Below are 26,308 nucleotides of genomic sequence, written 5' to 3'. Positions count from 1 at the left end.
TCATTTTTTTAGGCAGTCTACCAGTATACACGAGGGAGCTCAAGGTGAGAACCATAGAGATCTTATTAAATTACAAATTATTCTAATTCCTAATTCTATGGTGAGAACGGTGTCCTATCTGTTATACCAAACCCACCAAAGCCGGTGTGACTGCGGGAGTGTGCACGCGGAGAGTGATGAGCTCCATAAGTGCCTCAAGGACTAGAGAGAGTTTGAGCAATCAGGAGAGGTGTACCCTGCTATGTATCGGAGCAACTACTCTAGCAAATATACAGAAATTAAAGCTTGTACCCAGTTCCGGGCGAAGTCACATTGGTAATACGGTGGAACGTCTCATCTGGGCATATCCAGACGGATGCTCAATGACAATCATGACAACAAACAAGGTAAATATGCGCATTGATTCAAAATGTCTGCATTCAGTTACAGCAGTCTTTATTCAGACTTAGGTCTACAGTGTTTGATTTATTTAAGTTGAAATGTAAAAATATAGGCTACCTGAAAAATGAATGATGAAGGAATTTCACCGACTATAATACATTTTACATTTTAGTCATTTAGCAGACGCTCTCATCCAGAGCGACTTATTGTTAGTGAGTGCATACATTTTTCATACTGGCCCCCCGTGGGAATCGAACCCACAACCCTGGCGTTGCAAGCGCCATGCTCTACCAACTGAGCTACAGCTATAAATAGGCTAATATACAATAATATATATTGACGTTGTTTTTTCTTCTAATTTAAGTAGCACTAAAAGCAACAATAAATTATTATTATTATTATTGTATAATTATTGGAGTAATGATTAGTGTTAATAACAATATATACATTATTGTCGAAATTCATAAGTTACTATATTTTAAGTTGATTTCTTGGTTAAAATACTAGCTGTTTGGTGTTAAATAGCCTATAGCTTTAAAAAGATAGCGGGATGTCTTCTTGCTGCTCGACTTTCTTTCAGTTTAACATTTTGGAGACCTGACTGAAACCCATATGGCTTGGCTTGCTATTCATGAATGCGGTGGGATTTAGACCTAAACATCTTTCATATAATTATAAATTATGTGTAATCAGTTGACTGACGTTAAAGTCTTGTATAATTACACCAAGTTTTGATATAAACTTGCGTTAATCCCTTGTGTTTTATTTTTCTTCAATTCTGAGTCTATGGCGTGAAGAGAATGCGATACTGCTCACTTCTATTGCAAGGATAATTTAGGTAAATCAATGAGGACGCAGCTCAGGGATAAATAATGATGCCTAATAATAGCCTACTAATAATAGGAAAATACTACTACTACTAATAATACTAAGACTACTATTAATAATACAAATACTACTACTACTAATAATACAAATACTACTACTACTAATAATAATAATAATACAAATACTACTACTAATAATAATAACAACAATAAGAATAATAACAGTCTAAGTATAGGCTATAAATGTTTTCAGCCTATAGGCCTACATGGTTTACCATTATCATTAGGCCTATTATTAATCTCAATGCATAAGTATTATTATAAATAGCATATATCATTAGGTATTATTTACCTGTCCTGTTAAGCTAAACGTTACTGAATCAATGCTCAAATAAATTACACTTCACCAATAGAATTTAAGTTTAGGCCTATATGCTGAAAGCCAAGTTATTATCAGATATGTAACGAAAATTAATAGGCCTAACTGCATGCATACCTTTCTTTTAATATGGGAAAGAATCGTTTATGTTGTGAAAATGCAATGCTCCGGACCGAAACTAGCCTATAGGCCTAATAAACATTTATAAAAATAAGCTCCTTCAATAATAATAAATAATAATAATAATATGCCATTTAGCAGACGCTTTTATCCAAAGCGACTTACAGTCATGTGCGCATACATGTTTACGCATCCTTCAGTAGCCTCCTATTAGGTTTATTTTGAAAATGAACCCATATTGCTTATAGTCCCTCCTATACTTTAGTAGTGTAGCCAAATAAATATTTTCTTATAAATATTTTTTGCAAAGAAATCATTGGACGTAGGCTAAGGCTTAAGCCTTCACACTGTGTAAATGGTAATACTGCCTCAATCATCAACTAATCCACCATTAACTACTGTGTAATTACATTCTGTCAGTAATTAATAACCTACATAAGGGGATATTCTGATTGGTTAACTCCACGGCAGGACGACGTGATGCTTGTGGAGACACAGATGGACAGCTGGACGGTGGGCGGAGGTTGCCTGATGCTCATTTCTCCCCATCACTTGCATTTCTTTTGAAAAGATGTCAACTAAACGAAAACACAATTTGCATAGTCTGCCCATGATAAAATTGAACAGATGATTAGTTGAAATGAGGTTGTCATGTCTCAAGAAATTCACCAGTTCTGAAATTCAGTTAATTTTGAGAACAAAACAAAATGGCTATTAGGCTTTAGTTAAAAATATATATATATATATTAAGCCAACACAAGACAGTCAATGTTGAGATCACGATGGAGTCTATACTAACAAAACTATAAACTGTTGGCAAATAGGTTGTCACAATTTGTAAGAACTTCACCATTTGTATATTAGGTCATGGTATATGATTTTTGAAGAACACAACTAAAATGTTTATATATTTTGAATTACTCAATTGTTTGTTTTTGTTGTGATTGAAGTCTTTTTTAACAAACAATGTATAGCTTTAAAATATGTATAGCTCCATTCATTAATTTGAGAGTAGTTACATTTCCCCAGCTCTGTCCATCACCTTAACAATCAAAGGGTCCTTATTACAGATTGGGCTGTTAATATAGTTTATGGAGAAATTCAGGACACCATGATTGCTTTAAAAACACTTTAATTCTAACACTTAGAACATTCACACCTGAATAAAAACAGGTGCACAGAATACAATAGAAATATATTTCATATATTTTTGCCCATTTGTTTTGTCTTTGAACTCCACTGACACAAACTCATTGAAGTATTACAGTTAAGACATCAATTCAGATTCAAAACATAATGCACACAATCAATCAGGTTTAGCCTATTGAACACAGCTTTGAATTTAGTGTACAACTCTTGTGAAGGATAACACACTCAAACATAGCCTAAATACATTAAATGACAATGTAGCACTTTAGCCTATGCATTCCATTCATACAGTACAGCATAAACATATGGATATTGGCTGTATCATCTCTCTTTCAGGGAGCTTATGTAAGAACAACCCCAATGTCCTCATAAGCACCCTGAAATGTCCTCATAATGCACTTTGTACATTTACCACAGAATGGACCTGCAATTGGCAAGATCTCTGAAACCTGTTTCAATTGGCATGATTGTATCTAGGTAACCATAAGAGCACAACTTTTTTCTTTTTTCTTGGTCTACATCACTATTAAAATAAAGTACAAAGAAAGTAACAAACAAATTAAATAAACAAAACGGGAACTGCACTGAAGGCTACCAGTTGGTGACCACTGAGCTGTACTGACATCATATCATTATGGCTGGGAAGGTAGCCACTACTGGAGTAAGTGGGGGGGAGGGGTGAAGAGAGAGAGAGCGAGGGAACACAATGATGGATGTTTTCATCATAGACTTAAGTGTGTGTTCTTCAAGCCCTCCTTCTGTCGCACACACACACTTTCCACACACACATAATCTCCACCCCTTCCATCTCCTGTACACATACGTGCACACTTCCCAATTCAGTCTATATGCGAGGGCCACCAGACTTGGCGGTATAGGGCGAAGTTCACCCGTCCTCCTCATCACTGTCCCTCATGGTGATGCCTTGGAGACCGTCGCCGGCCTTGACCGCCACGGTGGCCTCCTCCACGGTGAGGCGGTTGTAGACGGTCTCATAGCTCTTGTTGTTCAGGGTTCCATCCAGGACTCCTTGGAGTCGGAAGTCTCGGTATGTCTTCTGTGGGTGAAACCAAACAGAAAAACACACATCAGAGAACATGGAGGCTTCTCTCAATGGGAAACCGAGACTGAGTGTGAATGGTCAGACCAGAATAGACTGTCAGTGTTTGAATGGTGGAACAATAGCCTGTTGTGTGCTGAATAGTGGAACTGAACAGATTGGGACAAAGGCAAGATTCAAGGCCACTGTGGTCTTCTTCAATAGGTCCATCCAAATTGAGCTCCAATGACTGAGTGCACTCCATCTAGGTGTCAATAACTGTTCATATTTAAAATGTAAAGAGAAAATCCTTAAGTCTATCCTCTCCATTTTTTTATCTGATCAGGGAGTCATACTGAAACCAAGGTCTTTTTTTTTTTTTTTTTACAGATGAGCCCTGAATGACAGAAAATACACACATCAATATAAGTACAAAATGCAAGCAGAAAGAAAAACATTGTCATAAAAAACAAACACATTCATCAGTAATAAAGTCCTCAATCAGCTTTCTGAATTACCCTAGAGGCACCAGAACATCAAATGTAAGAACATTTTGAAGATTGTTCCACAAATATGGTGCAAAAAAACTCAAATCTGATTTACCTAACTCAGTAGAGATCAAAGGAATTTCTACAGTTAACCATCCCTGAGACCGGGTGTGGTAACTCATATCTGTAAAGGTTAGTAATGATAGGTACAGTGGGAGTTTTTGTAAAAGGGCTTTATACAGTAAATGAAAACATAGCAATGTATCAACCTACGTGACATCAAAGAGGGCCAACCAACTTTCTGGTAGAGAATGCAGTGAGGAGTACTGGGGGGGTCTCAACTTACTGCTCAGCATTAGAATAGTAGGATACACAAGGTGCAATTTCGAAATGTTGTTTTTGCATTAGCAGATTTTCTCTTGTTATGTCAGTCACTAACTAGGTTTCCATCCAATTGGCGACAGATTTTCATGCAAATATTAATTTAATATGCATAAAGAAAATATGCACATTTTCCCACCAGTGGTGTTTCCACCAAACAGAGTCAGTGCGTGATGAGGTAGTGCACACAAAATGTAAATTCTCGCCTAAGTCTTCATGTCCGAATAAAAATCAAAAAATCAATGTGTTTCCATCGAATTTTCAACTCCACCAATAGTTTTGTCACAAAAACTGTTGCGTTAAATAGCAAATGTGCCTACTCAGGTCTTTGCACGTGCGCTGTTGCCAAGGGTTTACAAAACACCCGTCTTTCCATGACAAACTGACCAGGTGAATCCAGGTGAAAGCTATGATCCCTTATTGATGTCACTTGGTAAATCCACTTAAATCAGTGTAGATGAAGGGGAGGCGACAGGTTAAAGAAGGATTTTTAAGCCTTGAGACATGGATTGTGTACAGTCGTGGTCAAACGTTTTGAGAATGACACAAATACTAATTTTCACAAAGTCTGCTGCCTCAGTTTTGATTATGGCAATTTGCATATACTCCAGAATGTCATGAAGAGTGATCAGATGAATTGCAATTAATTGCAAAGTCCCTCTTTGCCATGAAAATGAACTTAATCCCCAAAAAACATTTCCACTGCATTTCAGCCCTGCCACAAAAGGACCAGCTGCCATCATGTCAGTGATTCTCTCGTTAACGCAGGTGAGAGTGTTGACGAGGACAAGGCTGGAGATCACTCTGTCATGCTGATTGAGTTAGAATAACAGACTGGAAGCTTTAAAAGGAGGGTGGTGCTTGAAATAATTGTTCTTCCTCTGTTAACCATGGTTACCTGCAAGGAAACGCGTGCCGTCATCATTGCTTTGCACAAAAAGGGCTTCACAGTCAAGGATATTGCTGCTAGTAAGATTGCACCTCAATCAACCATTTATCGGATCATCAAGAACTTCAAGGAGAGAGGTTCAATTGTTGTGAAGAAGGCGTCAGGGCGCCCAAGAAAGTCCAGCAAGCACCAGGACCGTCTCCTAAAGTTGATTCAGCTGCGGGATCGGGGCACCACCAGTGCAGAGCTTGCTCAGGAATTGCAGCAGGCAGATGTGAGTGCATCTGCATGCACAGTGAGGCGAATACTTTTGGGAGGATGGCCTGGTGTGAAGAAGGGCAGCAAAGAAGCCACTTCTCTCCAGGAAAAACATCAGGGACAGACTGATATTCTGCAAAAGGTACAGGGATTGGACTGCTGAGGACTGGGGTAAAGTCATTTTCTCTGATGAATCCCCTTTCTGATTGTTTGGGGCATCCGGAAAACACCTTGTCCGGAGAAGACAAGGTGAGCGCTACCATCAGTCCTGTGTCATGCCAACAGTAAAGCATCCTGAGACCATTCATGTGTGGGGTTGCTTCTCAGCCAAGGGAGTGGGCTCACTCACAATTTTGCCTAAGAACACAGCCATGAATAAAGAATGGTACCAACACATCCTCCGACAGCAACTTCTCCCATCCATCCAAGAACAGTTTGGTGACGACCATTGCCTTTTCCAGCATGATGGAGCACCTTGCCATAAGGCAAAAGTGATAACTAAGTGGCTCGGGGAACAAAACATCGACTTTTTGGGTCCTTGGCCAGGAAACTCCCCAGACCTTAATCCCATTGAGAATTTGTGGTCGATCCTCAAGAGGCGGATGGACAAACAAAAACCCACAAATTCGGACAAACTCCAAGCATTGATTATGCAAGAATGGGCTGCCAGTCAGGATGTGGCCCAGAAGTTAATTGACAGCATGCCAGGGCGGATTGCAGAGGTCTTGAAAAAGAAGGGTCAACACTGCATATTGACTCTTTGCATAAACTTAATGTAATTGTCAATAAAAGCCTTTGACACTTATGGAATGCTTGTAATTATACTTCAGTATACCATAGTAACATCTGACAAAAATATCTGATAACACTGAAGCAGCGAACTTTGTGAAGACCAATACTTGTGTCATTCTCAAAACTTTTGACCACGACTGTATATGTGCCATTCGGAGGGTGAATGGGCAAGACAAAATATTTAAGTGCCTTTGATCGGGGTATAGTAGTAGGTGCCAGGCACACCGGTTTGTGTCAAGAACTCCTGTGGGAAGCATTGGAGTCAACATGGGCCAGCATCCCTGTGGAACGCTTCCGACGCCTTGTAGAGTCCATGCCTCGAGGAATTGAGGCTGTTCTGAGGGCAAAACTGGGTGCAACTCAATATTTGGAAGGTGTTCCTAATGTTTGTACACATAGTGCCTTGGCTTCAGCCTGTTTAATCTGGCCCTGACTAGACTCAATGTTTGGAATCAGATACATAAAAATAAAGCATACCATTTCTCAAGTAATTATTAATATAATTATTCACAAAGCACATTATTCCATATGCCTCATGTTCAACATGAAAAATGACAGTCTCGATGAGGGCTACAGCTTACTGTGAATGTTGACAGTGTACACTCACACCACAACAATGCGCGTTACCTTGACGATCTTGATGAGTGTTTTCAGCTGGTACATGTGGAGCTGAAGGTCCAGTCTGTCTGTCAGCCACGCACACACTGCCTTCATGGAGCTGGTGTACCATTGCTGTGCGCGCACACACACACACACACACACACACACACACACACACACACAAAGTCAGCATATACATCTATTTTAACTGAGGTACACAGTAGATAAAGCAACATGTCAAGGTACAATTATTCTATACACTACATCTGTCATTAGGCAAAAAGGCCAATATGTGGTTGTAAGAATGAACCATGAAGTACCAGAAGATGAGTAACACTGCTATGTTAGCGAATGTAATGTAGGTAAGCTAGATGGCTAGGCATACGCTAACGGTTGTCAGGAATGTGTTAAGTGTTATTACAACAGGAAATAGCATACACTCATTCATACACATCACCCCTCTTGCACACACAAGCAAGCACGCACGCACAAGCAAACATACACATAAAGTTGCTCTCATGGAATGTCATTCCTTTAGCAATACAGACAGACAACATTTTAGGTTTGTATTGTTTTATTGACATTGTCTTGTCGTTGTAATCATTGCTGATGCTTGTGGTGATCAAACAACTTCGCACGTTGGGATCAATAAATGACTTTACTCTATAGAAGTGCAATCTGAATTGTAAAATGCTCTGGGATGAGTTTGATGCATGGTTTACATTTCTGTTGGTGATCCACACTTTGATGCTATGTACATCTTATTCAATTTGTTTATTGATATATTCAAACTGTTTATTGCTATATTTCCTTAAATCCCCTTTCAAATCACATTTTTAAAGACACTGTGGAACATTGCCCACAGGCCACTTTGTATAGAAGATTAATATTTTCACACAAGGTCAAAGGATTCAAAGGATAACAGTGTTCAAACTAAGCCATTATACATTCAAAAACGCCAATTACTGAAGAACACCTGAATGTGTGGGTTGGATGAGGTTCACGTCCTTGCTTTGAAATCAGAATGCATAACGATGTGTTTGTAAATGTCTTTCTAGTTCTATTACAAGGCCTCTCACACCTCTCTCCTGGCCACATGGAATGACAGAACATTTATTCTTCTATTCTTCTTTATGCAAATCATCTCATACAAGGTTCATTCAATGAAGTCACTTTTATAGTATAGTATACAGTGGCTTCAGAAAGTATTCACACCCCTTGACTTTTTAAAATTTCTGATGTGTTACAGCCTAAATATCAAATGGATTCAATTGAGATTTTGTGTCACTGGCCTACACACAATACCCCATAATGTCAATGGAATTATGTTTTTCAAATTTTTTACAAATCAATTAAAAATGAAAATCTGAAATGTCTTGAGTCAAGAAGTATTCAACCCCTTTGTTATGGCAAGCCTAAATAACTTCAGGAGTAAAAATATGCTCTACAAGTCACATAATAAGTTGCAAGTGTTTAACATGATTTTTGAATGACTACCTCATCTCTGTAACCCACACATACAATTATCTTTATGGTCACTCAGTCGAGCAGTGAATTTCAAACAGATTCAACCACAAAGACCAGGGAGGTTTTCCAATGCCTCGCAAAGAAGGGCCCCTATTGGTAGATGGCAACAACAAAAACAAGCAATCATTGAATATCCCTTTGAGCATGGTGAAGTTAGTAATTACACTTTGGATGGTGTATCAATACACCCAGTCACTACAAAGATACAGGCGTCCTTCCTAACTCAGTTGCCGGAGAGGAAGGAAACCGCTCGGGGATTTCACCATGAGGCCAATGGTGACTTTAAAATAGTTACAGTTTAATGGCTGTGATAGGGAAAAACTGAAAATGGATCAAAGAAAATAGTAGTTACTCCACAATACTAACCTAATTGACAGAGTGAAGAGAATTAAGCCTGTACACAATACAAATATTCCAAAACATGCATCCTGTTTGCAACAAGGCACTAATGTAATACTGCAAAAAAATTAACAAAGCAATTAACTTTTTGTCCTGAATACAAAGCATTGTATTTGCCCCAAACATAACACATTACTGAGTACCACTCTCCATATTTTCAATCATAGTAGTGGCTGCATCATGTTATGGGTATGCTTGTAATCGTTAAGGACTTGGGAGTTTTTCAGGGTAAAAAAAACTAAATGGACCAAGCACAAGCAAAATACTAGAGGAAAACCTGGTTCAGTCTGCTTTCCACCAGACACTGGGAGATTAATTCACCTTTCAGCAGGACAATAACCTAAAAACACAAGGCCAAATATACACTGGAGTTGCTTACCAAGAAGAAAATGAATGTTCTCGAGTGGCCGAGTTACAGTTTTGACTTAAATCTGCTTGAAAATCTATGGCAAGACATGAAAATGGTTGTCAATGATCAATAACCAATTTGACAGATCTTTAAGAATTTTGTAAAGAATAATGGGCAAATATTGTACAATTTAGGTGTGCAAAGCGCTTAGAGACTTACCCAGAAAGATTCACAGCTGTAATCTCTGCTAAAGGTGATTCTAACATGTATTAATTCAGTTGTGTGAATACTTACGTAAATTATATATTTCTGTATTTCATTTTCAATACATTTGCAAAACTCTAAAAATAAAAAAGGTTTTCACTTTGTCATTATGGGGCAGTGTGTGTAGATGGGTGAGAAAAAAACAATTGAATCCATTTTGAATCCAGGCTGTAACAACAAAATGTGGAATAAGTCAAGGGGTATGAATACATTCTGAAGACACTGTAGATACATACGTAGATAGTATAGCATAGTTAGTATAGTATAGGTATATGATAGTATAGGTGTGTACAGTAGATAGTATAGGTGTATAGATAGTATAGGTGTTTAGATAGTATAGGTGTATAAAGTAGATAGTATAGGTGTATAGATAGTACAGGTGTATACAGTAGATAGTATAGTTGTATAGATAGGTGTATAGATAGTATAGGTCTATAAATAGTACAGGTGTATACATTAGATAGTATAGATGTACATACAGTGGGGAAAAAAGGATTTAGTCAGCCACCAATTGTGCAAGTTCTCCCACTTAAAAAGATGAGAGAGGCCTGTAATTTTCATCATAGGTACACGTCAACTATGACAGACAAATTGAGAAAAAAAAATCCAGAAAATCACATTGTAGGATTTTTAATGAATTGATTTGCAAATTATGGTGGAAAATAAGTATTTGGTCACCTACAAACAAGCAAGATTTCTGGCTCTCACAGACCTGTAACTTCTTCTTTAAGAGGCTCCTGTGTCCTCCACTCGTTACCTGTATTAATGGCACCTGTTTGAACTTGTTATCAGTATAAAATACACCTGTCCACAACCTCAAACAGTCACACTCCAAACTCCACTATGGCCAAGACCAAAGAGCTGTCAAAGGACACCAGAAACTAAATTGTAGACCTGCACCAGGCTGGGAAGACTGAATCTGCAATAGGTAAGCAGCTTGGTTTTAAGAAATCAACTGTGGGAGCAATTATTAGGAAATGGAAGACATACAAGACCCCTGATAATCTCCCTCGATCTGGGGCTCCACGCAAGATCTCACCCTGTGGGGTCAAAAGGATAGGGCGGCAGGTAGCTTAGTGGGTAAGAGCGTTGTGCCAGTAACCGAAAGGTCGCTGGTTCTAATCCCCGAGCCGACTAGGTGAAAAATCTGTCGATGTGCCCTTAAGCAAGGCACTTAACCCTAATTGCTGATGTAAGTCGCTCTGGATAAGAGCGTCTGCTAAATGACTAAAATGTAAATGTAAATCACAAGAACGGTGAGCAAAAATCCCAGAACCACACGGGGGGGACCTAGTGAATGACCTGCAGAGAGCTGGGACCAAAGTAACAAAGCCTACCATCAGTAACACACTACGCCGCCAGGGACTCAAATCCTGCAGTGCCAGACGTGTCCCCCTGCTTAAGCCAGTACATGTCCAGGCCCGTCTGAAGTTTGCTAGAGTGCATTTGGATAATCCAGAAGAGGATTGGGAGAATGTCATATGGTCAGATTAAACCAAAATAGAACTTTTTGGTAAAAACTCAACTCGTCGTGTTTGGAGGACAAAGAATGCTGAGTTGCATCCAAAGAACACCATACCTACGGTGAAGCATGGGGGTGGAAACATCATGCTTTGGGGCTGTTTTTCTGCAAAGGGACCAGGACGACTGATCCGTGTAAAGGAAAGAATGAATGGGGCCATGTATCGTGAGATTTTGAGTGAAAACCTCCTTCCACCAGCAAGGGCATTGAAGATGAAACGTGGCTGGGTCTTTCAGCATGACAATGATCCCAAACACACCGCCCGGGCAACAAAGGAGTGGCTTCGTAAGAAGCATTTCAAGGTTCTGGAGTGGCCTAGCCAGTCTCCAGATCTCAACCCCATAGAAAATCTTTGGAGGGAGTTGAAAGTCTGTGTTGCCCAGCAACAGCCCCAAAACATCACTGCTCTAGAGGAGATCTGCATGGAGGAATGGGCCAAAAGATAGATAGTATAGGTGTATACAGTAAATGGTATAGTTGTATAGATGGTATAGATGTATAGATAGAATAGGTGTATACAGTAGATAGTATAGGTGTATACAGTAGATAGTATAGGTGTATAGATAGTAAATGTGTATAGTTAGTATAGGTGTGTAGTTAGTGTAGGTGTATACAGTAGATAGTATACATTACCAGTTAAAAGTTTGGACACACCTACTCATTCAAGGGTATTTCTTTATGTTTACTATTTTCTACATTGTAGAATAATAGTGAAACATCGAAACTATGAAATAACCCATATGGAATCATGTAGTAACCAAAAAAGTGTTAAACAAATCAAAATATATTTTATATTTGAGATTCTTCAACAAGCCACCCTTTGCCTTAATGACAGCTTTGCACACTCTTGGCATTCTATCAACCAGCTTCACCTGGAATGCTTTTCCAACAGTCTTGAAGGAGTTCCCACATATGCTGAGCACTTGTTGGCTGCTTTTCCTTCACTCTGCGGTCCGACTCATCCCAAACCATCTCAGTTTGGTTGAGGTCGGGGGATTGTGGAGGCCAGGTCATCTGATGCAGCACTCCATCACTCTCCTTCTTGGTAAAATAGCCATTTCACAGCCTGGAGGTGTATTGGGTCATTGTCCTGTAACAAAAAAAATTTATAGTCCCACTAAGCCCAAACCAGATGGGATGGCGTATCACCTTGAATCCTAAATAAATCACAGACAGTGTCACCAGCAAAGCACCCCCACACCATAACACCTCCTCCTCCATGCTTTACGGTGGGAAATACACATACGCAGATCATCCGTTCACCCACACCGCGTCTCAGCTGGAACCAAAAATCTCCAATTTGGACTCCAGACCAAAGGACACATTTCCACCGGTCTAATGTCCATTGCTCGTGTTTCTTGGCCCAAACAAGTCTCTTCAACTTGTTGGTGTCCTTTAGTAGTGGTTACTTTGCACCAATTCGACCATGAAGGCTTGATTCACACAGTCTCCTCTGAACAGTTGATGTTGAGATGTGTCCGTTACTTAAACTATGTGAAGCATTTATTTGGGCTGCAATTTCTGAGGCTGGTAACTCTGATGAACTTATCCTCTGCAGTAGAGGTAACTCTGGGTCTTCCATTCCTGTGGCGGTCCTCATGAGAGCCAGTTTCATCATAGCCATTGATGTTTTTTGCGACTGCACCTGAAGAAACTTTAAAAGTTCTTGAAATGTTCCGTATTGACTGACCTTCATGTCTTAAAGTAATGATGGACTGTCGTTTCTCTTTGCTTATTTGAGCTGTTCTTGCCATAATATGGACTTGGTCTTTTATCAAATAAGGCTATCTTCTGTATACCAACCCTACCGTGTCACAACACAACTGATTGGCTCAAACGCATTAAGAAGGAAAGAAATTCCACAAATTAACTTTTAACAAGGCACACCTGTTAATTGAAGTGCATTCCAGGTGACTACCTCATGAAGCTGGTTGAGAGAATGCCAAGAGTGTGCAAAGCTGTCATCAAGGCAAAGGGTGGTTACTTTGAAGAATCTCAAATGTAAAATTTATTTTGATTTGTTTAACACTCTTTTGGTTACTACATGATTCCATATGTCTTATTTCATAGTTTTGATGTCTTCACTATTTTTCTACAATGTAGAAAATAGTAAAAATAAAGAAAAACACTGGAATGAGTAGGTGTGTCCAAACCTTTGACTGGTACTGTAGGTGTATAGATAGTATACAGTGGCTTGCGAAAGTATTCACCCCCCTTGGCATTTTTCCTATTTTGTTGCCTTACACACTGGAATTAAAATGGATTTGTGGGCCAAAATTCACCCAACTTATTGTGGCAAGCTTGTAGAAGGCTACCCAAAATGTTTGACCCAAATTAAACAATTTAAAAGGCAATGCTGCCAAATACTAATTGAGTGTATGTAAACTTCCGACCCACTGGGAATGTGATGAAAGAAATAAAAGCTTAAACAAATAATTCTCTCTACTATTATTCTGACATTTCACATTCTTAAAATAAAGTGGTGATCCTAACTGACCTAAGACAGGTAATTTTTCCTAGGATTAAATGTCAGGAATTGTGAAAAACTGAGTTTAAATGTATTTGGCTAAGGTGTATGTAAACTTCTGTAGTTTAGGTGTATAGATAGTATAGGTGTATAGTTAGTATAGTTGTATACAGTAGATAGTATAGGTGTATAGATAGTACAGCTGTATAGATAGTAAAGGTGTATACAGTAGATAGTATAGGTGTATAGATAGTATAGGTGTATACAGTAGATAGTATAGATGTATAAAGTAGATAGTATAGGTGTATAGATAGTATAGGTGTATACAGTAGATAGTATAGGTGTATAGATAGTATAGATGTATAAAGTAGATAGTATAGGTGTATAGATAGTATAGGTGTATACAGTAGATAGTATAGGTGTATAGATAGTAAAGGTGTATACAGTAGATAGTATAGGTGTATAGATAGTATAGGTGTATACAGTAGATAGTATAGGTGTATAGATAGTATAGGTGTATACAGTAGATAGTATAGGTGTATAGATAGTATAGATGTATAAAGTAGATAGTATAGGTGTATAGATAGTAAAGGTGTATAGTTAGTATGGCTGTATACAGTAGATAGTACAGTGAGTGAAAAAAGTATTTGATCCCCTGCTGATTTTGTACGTTTGCCCACTGACAAAGAAATGATCAGTCTAATTTTAATGGTAGGTTTATTTGAACAGTGAGAGAAAGAATAACAAAAAAAATCAACAACAAAAAACATGTCAAAAATGTTATAAATTGATTTGCATTTTAATGAGGGAAATAAGTATTTGACCCCCTCTCAATCCGAAAGATTTCTGGCTCCCAGGTGTCTTTTATACAGGTAACGAGCTGAGATTAGGAGCACACTCTTAAAGGGAGTGCTCCTAATCTCAGCTTGTTACCTGTATAAAAAGACACGTGTCCACAGAAGCAATCAATCAATCAGATTCCAAACTCTCCACCATGGCCAAGACCAAAGAGCTCTCCAAGGATGTCAGGGACAAGATTGTAGACCTACACAAGGCTGGAATGGGCTACAAGACCATCGCCAAGCAGCTTGGTGAGAAGGTGACAACAGTTGGTGCGATTATTCGCAAATGGAAGAAACACAAAAGAACTGTCAATCTCCCTCGGCCTGGGGCTCCATGCAAGATCTCACCTCGTGGAGTTGCAATGATCATGAGAACGGTGAGGAATCAGCCCAGAACTACACGGGAGGATCTTGTCAATGATCTCAAGGCAGCTGGGACCATAGTCACCAAGAAAACAATTGGTAACACACTATGCCGTGAAGTACTGAAATGCTGCAGCGCCCGCAAGATCCCCCTGCTCAAGAAAGCACATATACAGGGCTGTCTGAAGCTGGCCAATGAACATCTGAATGATTCAGAGGAGAACTGGGTGAAAGTGTTGTGGTCAGATGAGACCAAAATCGAGCTCTTTGGCATCAACTCAACTCGCCGTGTTTGGAGGAGGAATGCTGCCTATGACCCCAAGAACACCATCCCCACCGTCAAACATGGAGTTGGAAACATTATGCTTTGGGGGTGTTTTTCTGCTAAGGGGACAGGACAACTTCACCGCATCAAAGGGACGATGGACGGGGCCATGTACCGTCAAATCTTGGGTGAGAACCTCCTTCCCTCAGCCAGGGCATTGAAAATGGGTCGTGGATGGGTATTCCAGCATGACAATGACCCAAAACACACGGCAACAAAGGAGTGGCTCAATAAGAAGCACATTAAGGTCCTGGAGTGGCCTTGCCAGTCTCCAGACCTTAATCCCATAGAAAATATGTGGAGGGAGCTGAAGGTTTGAGTTGTCAAACGTCAGCCTCGAAACCTTAATGACTTGGAGAAGATCTGCAAAGAGGAGTGGAACAAAATCCCTCCTGAGATGTGTGCAAACCTGGTGGCCAACTACAAGAAACATCTGACCTCTGTGATTGCCAACAAGGGTTTTGCCACCAAGTACTAAGTCATGTTTTGCAGAGGGGTCAAATACTTATTTCCCTCATTAAAATGCAAATCAATTTATAACATTTTTTACATGAGTTTTTCTGGATTTTTTTGTTGTTATTCTGTCTCTCACTGTTCAAATAAACCTACCATTAAAATTAGAGACTGATCATGTCTTTGTCAGTGGGCAAACGTACAAAATCAGCAGGGGATCAAATACTTTTTTCCCCTCAATGTATAGGTGTATAGTTAGTATAGGTTTATAGTTAGTATAGGTGTATAGATAGTATAGGTGTATAGATAGTATAGGTGTATACAGTAGATAGTATAGGTGTATAGGTAGTATAGGTGTATAGATAGTATAGGTGTATAGATAGTATAGGTGTATAGATAGTAAAGGTGTATAGATAGTAAAGGTGTATAGATAGTATAGGTGTATAGATAGTATAGGTGTATAGATAGTATAGGTGTATAGATAGTATAGATGTATAGATTGTATAGGTGTATAGATAGTATAGTATGTTCACATAGAAGTTAGCTGTACTTTTTGATGTTATGAGGCTTGGGAGTTTAGGGAACAAAAAACAACTTAATTCAATAACGGTACAGTACAGTGTGTCAGTGCCTATTTGGAGAAAATATGCCTCACTCTATACAGCATTTATTTGAAGATGCAATACACTACATTGCCCTGTATTACCCTACAATTACCCTACAATACACTACAATCACCCTACATTACCCCTCACCATACATTACCCTTCAATACACTACAATTACCCTACATTACCCCACAATACACTACATTACCCTGCAATACCCTACATTGAGATCCCTGCTCATCGAACAGTAAAGAAATCACTAGTGGGATGTTGGTTCCCGAAAGCATCTGGTTTTCTATCAATGTCTTCTCAAGTGAGGACTTCTGACAAAGAGCATGACACATTAATTGGACGGAACACCATTGGACAGCCCGTCCTCTTGGATATTTTCAGCTCCTTTTCCAGAAGATTCCATCTCCTTTCACTTTGAATATCGTCAGCCTTGGCTCCACAACAGCCAATAGAAACATGAATACCTACAACGGGAGCCAGCCTACTCGATAATAGGCTAGCCGCCCCCTGGCACTCAACGGAGCAAGCATGAAATTGAAAATGGAGAAGCTCTTTAATTGAGCCGATTAGCGGAAGAGGGGGAAAACAGATGGAGGGAACGAGGGACTGTTAACTAGACGAGTGAAAATGAGTGAACGTCAGGTCGTTTGTTGTCATTAGTTCTCTTGGAACATTGTTAATGTGGTTTCGGAGCTGAGCATGTCTTTGTGGCGTTTCTGACGGCGTGACAGTAATGACGTACTTAAGTTTCCCTCGATTGATATGGTTAAGGGCAGAGTGGAGAAAGCAGGGCCACACTTGGGGGCTGGCTGAAAGGGAGGGCTAGGTTGTGTGGTCCCGGTCGGAAGGCTTTATCAGTGGCTTAATCAGGGTGATTTGTCCCCTAATGTGGAGGACGAGAAGGACTGGCCGCCTGCAACGGCATGCATTAGCCTCTTCATCAACACAGAACGCTCAACCCTATCTTGGCTGCTCCGCATGTATAGACACACATACATACACACATGCACACGAACACCATACACATTATGCAAATACACTTCGAAACAGCGGACCAATACAAGCTGCTGGCGATGCAATGCAAGCACACACATGCTGTATATTTACATAGTACATGCGCTTACATTCACACATAAACAGACAGATTTGTGCACATGAACACATATGCAGAGATAATGACATTTCCCAACACACACAACCACAGGTGGCGACGCATAACTGTGTGTGTGTGTGGTGACATGGTGAGACCCTGCCGTTGTCTCTCCTCCTGGTGCATGACTATGGGTGTGTGGGGTCCATTAGGGCTGTGCCTGCCTCCTCCCTCTCCCATCTACCCCCCTCCCAGTCTCCCCAGCCCCAGCAAAGGCCCAACAAATCAACACTGCTTTACTCAAATCTCAGCTTCCACCTCAAGTTTAAAAACCCAATCTTAGAGGGAAGCAATGAAGAGGGGGGTGTGTGTGTGTGCATAGCATAATATGGATTGTGTATGTATGTGTTCCTCACTGCATGCGTGTAAATGTGTATGTGTGTCTCATCTTGTGTTTGAAGGTACTCGGTAACACACTGCGACCGCAGGATAGATGGAGGAAGTAGGGGGGCACACACAGGGAGACACAACACCTCTCGGCATATTTCAATGGAAAACAGGTCAACAAAAACCCGGAGGAGGCTAGCTTGGGCCCTGGAAGTAGTCACAATGGGATTACCTCTCTGTCTCCCTCTCTCCAAAAGGCTTTATTGGCATGGGAAACATATATTTACATTGCCAAAGCAAGTGGAACAGACAATAAACAAAAGGGAAATAAACAAGAGGAATAAACAATGAGTAAACATTACACTCACAAAAGTTTTTAAAGAATATACACATTTCAAATGTTATATTATTGGCTATGTACAGTGTTGTAACAATGTGCAAATAGTTGAATAAATCAACAGAAATGTATAGGTTGTATTTACAAGGTGTTTGTGCTCCACTGGCTGCCCTTTTCTCATGGCAACGGGCCACAGATCTTGCCGCTGTGTTTGCACACTGCCGTATTCCGCCTAACAGATATGGGAGTTTATCAATGTTTGATTTCTTTTCAAAATCGTTGTGGGCCTGTGTGATCTGTGGGAAATATGTGTCTCTAACGTGGTCATACATTTGGCAGGAGGTTAGGAAGTGTAGCTCAGTTTTCACCTCATTTTGTGGGCAGTGGGCACATATCCTGTCTTCTCTTGAGAGCCAGGTCTGCCTATGGCAGCGTCTCTCAATAGCAAGGCTATTCTCACTGAGTCTGTACATAGTCAAGGATTTTCTTAATTTGGGGTCAGTCACAGTGGTGAGGTATTCTGCTGCTGTGTACTCTCTGTTTAGCGCCAGATAGCATTACAATTTGCTCCGTTTTTTTGTTCATTCTTTCCACTGTGTCAAATAGTTATCATTTTGCTTTCTCATAATTTGGTTGGGTCTAAATGTGTTTCTGTCCTGGGGCTCTCTTTGTGTTTGTGAACAGAGCCTCAGAACGAGCTGGCTGAGGCGACTCTTCTCTATGTTCTTCTCTCTGTAGGTGAGAGCTTTGTGATGGAATGTGTGGGCATCGCTTCCTTTTAGGTGGTTGTAGAATTTAACAGCTCTTTTCTGGATTTTGATAACTAGCTGGTATAGTCCCAATTCTGCTCTGCATGCATTGTTTGGGGTTTTGGATTGTACACAAAATATATTTTTGCAGAATTCTGCATGCAGAGCATGAATTAGGTGTTTGTCTCATTTTGTGAATTCTTGGTTGGTGAGTGGACCCCAGACCTCACAACCATAGAGGGCAATCGGTTTGATAACTGATTCAAGTATTTGTAGTCAGATCCTAATTGGGAAGTTGAGTTTTATGTTCCTTTTGATGGCATAGAAGGCCCTTCTTGCCTTGTTTCTTAGATCGTTCACAGTCTTGTAGAAGTTACCTGTGGTGTTGATGTTAAGGCCGAGGTAGGTATAATTATTTGTGTGCTCTAGGGCAACAGTGTCTAGATAGAATTTGTATTTGTTGTCTTGGCTACTGGACCTTTTTTGTCTTACTGAGAATCACTGTCAGGGCCCAAGTCTGACAGAATCTGTGTAGAAAATCTAGGTGCTGCTGTAGGCCCTCCTTGGTTGGGGACAGAAGCATCAGATAATCTGCAAACAGTAGACATGTGATTTCTGAGTCCAGTAGGCAGAGGCCGGGTGCTGTAGACTGTTTTAGTGCCCTCGAAATTCATTGATATACAGTGCCTTCGGAAAGTATTCAGACCCCTTGACTTTTTCCACATTTTGTTACGTTACAGCCTTATCCTAAAATTGATTAAATTGTTTTTTCCCCTCATCAATCTACACACAATACCCCATAATTACAAAGCAAAAACAGGTTTTTAAAAACTGAAATATTACATTACATTGGCAGCGATTACAGCATCAAGTCTTCTTGGGTATGATGCTACAAGCTTGACACACCTGTATTTGGGGCGTTTCTCCCATTCTACTCTGCAGATCCTCTCAAGCTCTGTCAGGTTGGATGGGGAGCGTTGCTGCACAGCTATTTTCAGGTCTCTCCAGAGATGTTCAATCCTGTTCAAGTCCGGGCTCTGGCTGGGCCACTCTAGGACATTGAGAGACTTGTCCTGAAGCCACTCCTACAATTGCCTTGGCTGTGTGCTTAGGGTTGTTGTCCTGTTGGAAGGTGAACCTTTGCCACAGTCTGAGGTCCTGAGCGCTCTGGAACAGGTTTTTATCTCTCTGTACTTTGCTATGTTCATCTTTGCCTCGATCCTGACTAGTCTCCCAGTCCCAGTCGCTGAAAAACATCCCCAGAGATTGATGCTGCCACCTCCATGCTTCACCGTAGGGATGGTGCCAGGTTTCCTCCAGACGTGACTCTTGGCATTCAGGCCAAAGAGTTCAATCTTGGTTTCATCAGACCAGAGAATCTTATCGGGGTGTCCTTTAGGTGCCTTTTGGCAAACTCCAAGCTGGCTATCATGTGCCTTTTACTGAGGAGTGGCTTCCATCTGGCCACTACCATAAAGGCCTGATTGGTGGAGTGCTGCAGAGATGGTTGTCCTACTGGAAGGTTATCTCCACAGATGAACTCTGGAGCTCTGTCAAAGTGACCATCAGGTCCTTGGTCACCTCCCTGACCAAGGCCCTTCTCCCCCGATTGCTCAGTTTGTCCGGGCGGTCAGCTCTAGGAAGAGTCATGCTGGTTCCAAACTTCTTCCATTTAAGAATGATGGCGGCCACTGTGTTCTTGGGGACGTTCAATGCTGCAGAAATTTTTTGGCACCCTTCCCCAGATCTGTGCCTCGACACAACCCTGTCTCGAAGCTCTATGGACAATTCCTTCGACCTCATGGCTTGGTTTTTGCCCTGACATGCACTGTCAACTGTGGGACCTTATACAGACAGGTGTGTGTCTTTCCAAATCATGTCCAATCAATTGAATTGACCACAGGTGGACTCCAATCAAGTTGTAGAAACATCTCAAGGATGATCAATGGTAACAGGATGCACCTGAGCTCAATTTTGAGTCTCATAGCAAAGGGTCTAAATACTTATGTAAATAAGGTATTTCTGTTTTTTATTTGTAATACATTTGCAAAAATGTCTAAAAACCTGTTTTCGCTTTGTCATTATGGGGTATTGTGCGTAGATTGCTGAGGAAAAAATATATTTAATACATTTTAGAAGAAGGCTGTATCGTAACAAAATGTGGAAAAAGTCAAGGGGTCTGAATACTTTCCGAAGGCACTGTATATGTTGAAGAGGATGAGACGGAGAGTGTGTGTATCTGTATCTATGAGTGAAAGGGAAACGGAGAGCGAGAAAGAGAGAGAGAGAGTGAGAGTGAGAGAGCGTGTGCCAGAGGGAGTGTGTGTGTGTCTTTGTGTCCACTTGTACATTTCGGTATTGATTGAATCCCTGACAAACTCCAGGCTGAGATCATTGTGACCCCTCACAGATACACTGTTTGACCTGACAATGATTCACCTCAGAATAGGAGAAATGTAGAAATACAGAGGGTGGGACTTTTTCTTCTTTATGCTGTGGTTTTCGTGCAACACCTTCATCTACAGATGTAGGATCTTAATTTGAGCCAGTTTGCTACAGCAGGAAAATAATCCTGCAGCAACAGGACATGCAAATGATTATGTGGATTATAATTAATGGCCATTTTTGTAGGGGTTTACACATTTTTTGTAAGGGAAAATCAAGTCTGAAATTTCATAGTGGATCCTACAAATTTCAGAAGCCTTTTCAAAACTTCAAATGATTTACAAGTTAAATATTTCCTACATTGCAGGAAAGTTCTCCTGCCACAGGGTGATCAAATTAAGATACTATATCTGTACTGTACTGGCATCACAAACCACAGAGATATTGTCCACTGGTTGCCATTCCTATTGTGTTCAGAAAAATGTATCAGTTATAATTTAGATGTTATCATAGTGTGGTAAGAATGACAGTTATCCACCCAATCTATGTACTTTGTATGATGAAAGCTGCTGAAAAAAGTGAAAACACACACAAGGTGCAAGTGTGAGTCCACGTCAAGGTCGACACACTCACGTCAAACAGCTTCTCGATGTACATCTCCTCATTGACGCGGTCTCGCATGATGTCCTGGTTCTGCCGCACAAACGTTATATAGGTATCAGCCAGGTCCATACCTGGCTTCTGAGAGCAGAGAGAGGGACAGGGAGAAGAAGGGGAGAGATGGGAAAACAGAAGGAGGGAGATAGAAAGGGTTAAACATGGGGAGTGTAATAGGAGATAGATGGGGTTAAACATGGGGAGTGTAATAGGAGATAGATGGGGTTAAACATGGGGAGTGTAATAGGAGATAGATGGGGTTAAACATGGGGAGCGTAATAGGAGATAGATAGGGTTAAACATGGGGAGTGTAATAGGAGATAGATGGGGTTAAACATGGGGAGTGTAATAGGAGATAGATGGGGTTAAACATGGGGAGTGTAATAGGAGATAGATGGGGTTAAACATGGGGAGTGTAATAGGAGATAGATGGGGTTAAACATGGGGAGTGTAATAGGAGATAGATGGGGTTAAACATGGGGAGTGTAATAGGAGATAGATGGGGTTAAACATGGAGAGTGTAATAGGAGATAGATGGGGTTAAACATGGAGAGTGTAATAGGAGATAGATGGGGTTAAACATGGGGAGTGTAATAGGAGATAGATAGGGTTAAACATGGGGAGTGTAATAGGAGATAGATGGGGTTAAACATGGGGAGTGTAATAGGAGATAGATGGGGTTAAACATGGGGAGTGTAATAGGAGATAGATGGGGTTAAACATGGGGAGTGTAATAGGAGATAGATGGGGTTAAACATGGGGAGTGTAATAGGAGATAGATGGGGTTAAACATGGGGAGTGTAATAGGAGATAGATGGGGTTAAACATGGGGAGTGTAATAGGAGATAGATGGGGTTAAACATGGAGAGTGTAATAGGAGATAGATGGGGTTAAACATGGGGAGCGTAATAGGAGATAGATAGGGTTAAACATGGGGAGTGTAATAGGAGATAGATGGGGTTAAACATGGGGAGTGTAATAGGAGATAGATGGGGTTAAACATGGAGAGTGTAATAGGAGATAGATGGGGTTAAACATGGAGAGTGTAATAGGAGATAGATGGGGTTAAACATGGGGAGTGTAATAGGAGATAGATGGGGTTAAACATGGGGAGTGTAATAGGAGATAGATGGGGTTAAACATGGGGAGTGTAATAGGAGATAGATGGGGTTAAACATGGGGGAGTGTAATAGGAGATAGATGGGGTTAAACATGGGGAGTGTAATAGGAGATAGATGGGGTTAAACATGGGGAGTGTAATAGGAGATAGATGGGGTTAAACATGGGGAGTGTAATAGGAGATAGATGGGGTTAAACATGGGGAGTGTAATAGGAGATAGATGGGGTTAAACATGGGGAGTGTAATAGGAGATAGATGGGGTTAAACATGGGGAGTGTAATAGGTAAGTTGAGTTGAGAAATACACTATTTTTAGTCCTTAACACCTCGTCAGAGAAGGTCCATATTCATTGCCTTAAAAGTTTTATTTTCGTTGGAAAACATGGACACTGAATTTTAACTGTTGCATGCTAACAAATCCCCTTCTCTTCGAGACATGTAAAAAAATATATTTAAAAAAAACACTCTGCACACTCGCTGTCAGAATAACAAGCGGTGGAGCTGTTACCAGCTAAACATTTAGTGAATGTCAAAGCAATCGTTTCGCCAGAGGAGAGAGGCCAGAGGCAGAAAAGAGGGTTAGCCCTCTTCCATTCACACTCTCTGTGTCAGTGGGAGATTACACTGCAATGCTATTGTAATTGCTTTGACATCTTTCACACCCATTTCTCGGGGCCTTAGATGGCCCCTGGGGCCTGATGTCCTGCTACGGTTCTGAACACGGCACACCAACTCCCCTGTGGAAAACAAGGAAACAGCTATGTGCTGATAAAAAAAAACCTGAGCACGGAAAACCCCTTCTCCTGATGTTTTTCCACAGAGACGGAAGAGAGGACTGTGATTACAAACTGTCATTACGACAACATTTACATTTACATTTACGTCATTTAGCAGACGCTCTTATCCAGAGCGACTTACAAATAGGTGCATTCACCTTATAGCCAGTGGGATAACCACTTTACAATTTTTTTTATTTTTTTTTATTTTTCTGAAGAGGAAGGTGGGTAACTGACCCACTGGGGTGATTGGCCTTTGTGTGTGTGGCCTTCCTTACCTGAGGTTGAGGTAGTCATTAGAGCTGGGAGCATGTAAACAGGTGCCCCCGCTCCCTAGTTTGCATTGACGTAACGGAGGTGACGCTGCCTTAACGGAGGTGACTCTGACGTGATGGGAATGACCCTGATGAGTCAGAAGTGGTTGTGACCCTGACTCACTGTCGTGTAATTACTCAAAAAATAACGACTTTCAAACTTGCCGTAGTTGTCACCCACTGTCTAGGTCACAGTCAGGATTTGTGTGAACTTCATAAGATGTAATTCTAATTCAATTCATGGCCCTACACTGATAAGCCATAACCAATGTAAAGAAACACATATTATGTGACAAAACATCACCGGTTCAATAAAAACGTAAATCAAACTCTGCACAAATACAACTAATTTCAAACCAGGGAAGCATCAAATCAAATCAAATCCTGATATCCTGTGTATTTCAAAGAAATATGTTGTTCACTCATTGCCACGTAACTGAACTCATTGTGCTTGACTGAAGGGCTCAGTGTTAGTTGCCTAGCAGCATAACAGCCATCCTAAAATGTGTTCAAAATAAACTCTGATTGACTCTCATATTTCCCTCAACACATTACCTCTATAATACAAATACTACAGAAATAAACCTGAAACGATGGGTAGAGCTTCTTTATAGATCATGCAGTACAAATATTTCTTTTAAAATCCATGCTGTTCCTAAATGCATAAAATAAGGCATCAATACAAAGTGTAGAAATGTGTTACTCACAACGAAATGTATTTAATATAAAATATATATAATACAAAGTGACATGAATGTATTCAATCGAAGGTTACATGCAGTTCCCAATAATTCATATGGACCTTTGATGACCTGCACCTCAGTGTCATGGGGGTACAGTAAGGGGGACCCTGCTACAGGGATGTTAGGGTGAGGGGGTTGAGCTGGGGATAGGGTCAGGGGGGTTTGGGCCTGATGATGATTGACAGGGCTGTCAGGAAACTGTAATCCAGTGGGTGGAGACGTTGAATCCATCACTTCCTGAGCTGCAGTGAGTGACAGTATGGACTGGACGAGTGTGGGGTGGTGTGTGTGTGTGGGGTGGTGTGTGTGTGTATGTCAGGATCATTGGCAATATATCACTGTCCCTGTTGTCACAAGGGCATCAATCCCCCCCACCACACCACCTCACAACCCCCAAGGCAGAGCCCTCTCCGTTACTCTCTTCCCCCCACCCTCTTCCTCTCTCTCTCTTCTTCAATGACAAGGTGACAAAGCAGTGTGACAGGGAGGCGAGAAAGAGATGGAGGCATGGAGAAAGAGATAGAGAAAGAGATGGAGGCATGGAGAAAGAGTTGGAGGCATGGAGAAAGAGTTGGAGGCATGGAGAAAGAGTTGGAGGCATGGAGAAAGAGTTGGAGGCATGGAGAAAGAGTTGGAAGAGTTGGAGGCATGGAGAAAGAGTTGGAGGCATGGAGAAAGAGATGGAGGCATGGAGAAAGAGTTGGAGGCATGGAGAAAGAGATAGAGAAAGAGATGGAGGCATGGAGAAAGAGATAGAGAAAGAGATGGAGGCATGGAGAAAGAGATAGAGAAAGAGATGGAGGCATGGAGAAAGAGATAGAGAAAGAGATGGAGGCATGGAGAAAGAGTTGGAGGCATGGAGAAAGAGTTGGAGGCATGGAGAAAGAGTTGGAGGCATGGAGAAAGAGTTGGAGGCATGGAGAAAGAGTTGGAAGAGTTGGAGGCATGGAGAAAGAGTTGGAGGCATGGAGAAAGAGATGGAGGCATGGAGAAAGAGTTGGAGGCATGGAGAAAGAGATAGAGAAAGAGTTGGAGGCATGGAGAAAGAGTTGGAGGCATGGAGAAAGAGTTGGAGGCATGGAGAAAGAGTTGGAGGCATGGAGAAAGAGTTGGAGGCATGGAGAAAGAGTTGGAAGAGTTGGAGGCATGGAGAAAGAGTTGGAGGCATGGAGAAAGAGATGGAGGCATGGAGAAAGAGTTGGAGGCATGGAGAAAGAGATGGAGGCATGGAGAAAGAGATGGAGGCACGAAGAAAGAGATCGAGAAAGAGATGGAGGCATGGACCAGGTTCCAACACTACTACACTCCAGATTGGGG

At 40.9% G+C, this 26,308-nt stretch overlaps 1 protein-coding gene across 6 annotated transcripts in view; it reads right to left on the bottom strand.

Annotated features, from left to right (window-relative positions):
- Positions 1-2,822: 2,822 nt before the first annotated feature.
- The window catches only part of cadps2 (Ca++-dependent secretion activator 2), a 221,895-nt gene continuing 198,409 nt past the window's right edge, over positions 2,823-26,308 (bottom strand). For all 6 annotated transcript variants that reach the window (XM_041849500.2, XM_041849501.2, XM_041849504.2 and 3 more), the window contains 3 exons: positions 22,016-22,123; positions 7,331-7,435; positions 2,823-3,913 (listed from right to left, as the gene is read on the bottom strand). In XM_041849500.2, coding sequence (XP_041705434.2) covers positions 3,743-3,913; positions 7,331-7,435; positions 22,016-22,123 — 384 coding nt within the window. In that variant the 3' untranslated portion in view covers positions 2,823-3,742. The remainder of the gene's footprint in view (positions 3,914-7,330; positions 7,436-22,015; positions 22,124-26,308) is intronic.

Source organism: Coregonus clupeaformis, chromosome 26 (genome assembly GCF_020615455.1).
Source record: "Coregonus clupeaformis isolate EN_2021a chromosome 26, ASM2061545v1, whole genome shotgun sequence".
Taxonomy (NCBI): domain Eukaryota; kingdom Metazoa; phylum Chordata; class Actinopteri; order Salmoniformes; family Salmonidae; genus Coregonus; species Coregonus clupeaformis.
The sequence above is the reverse complement of the archived record's forward strand: the minus strand, read 5'-3'. Positions and strand labels throughout refer to the sequence as shown.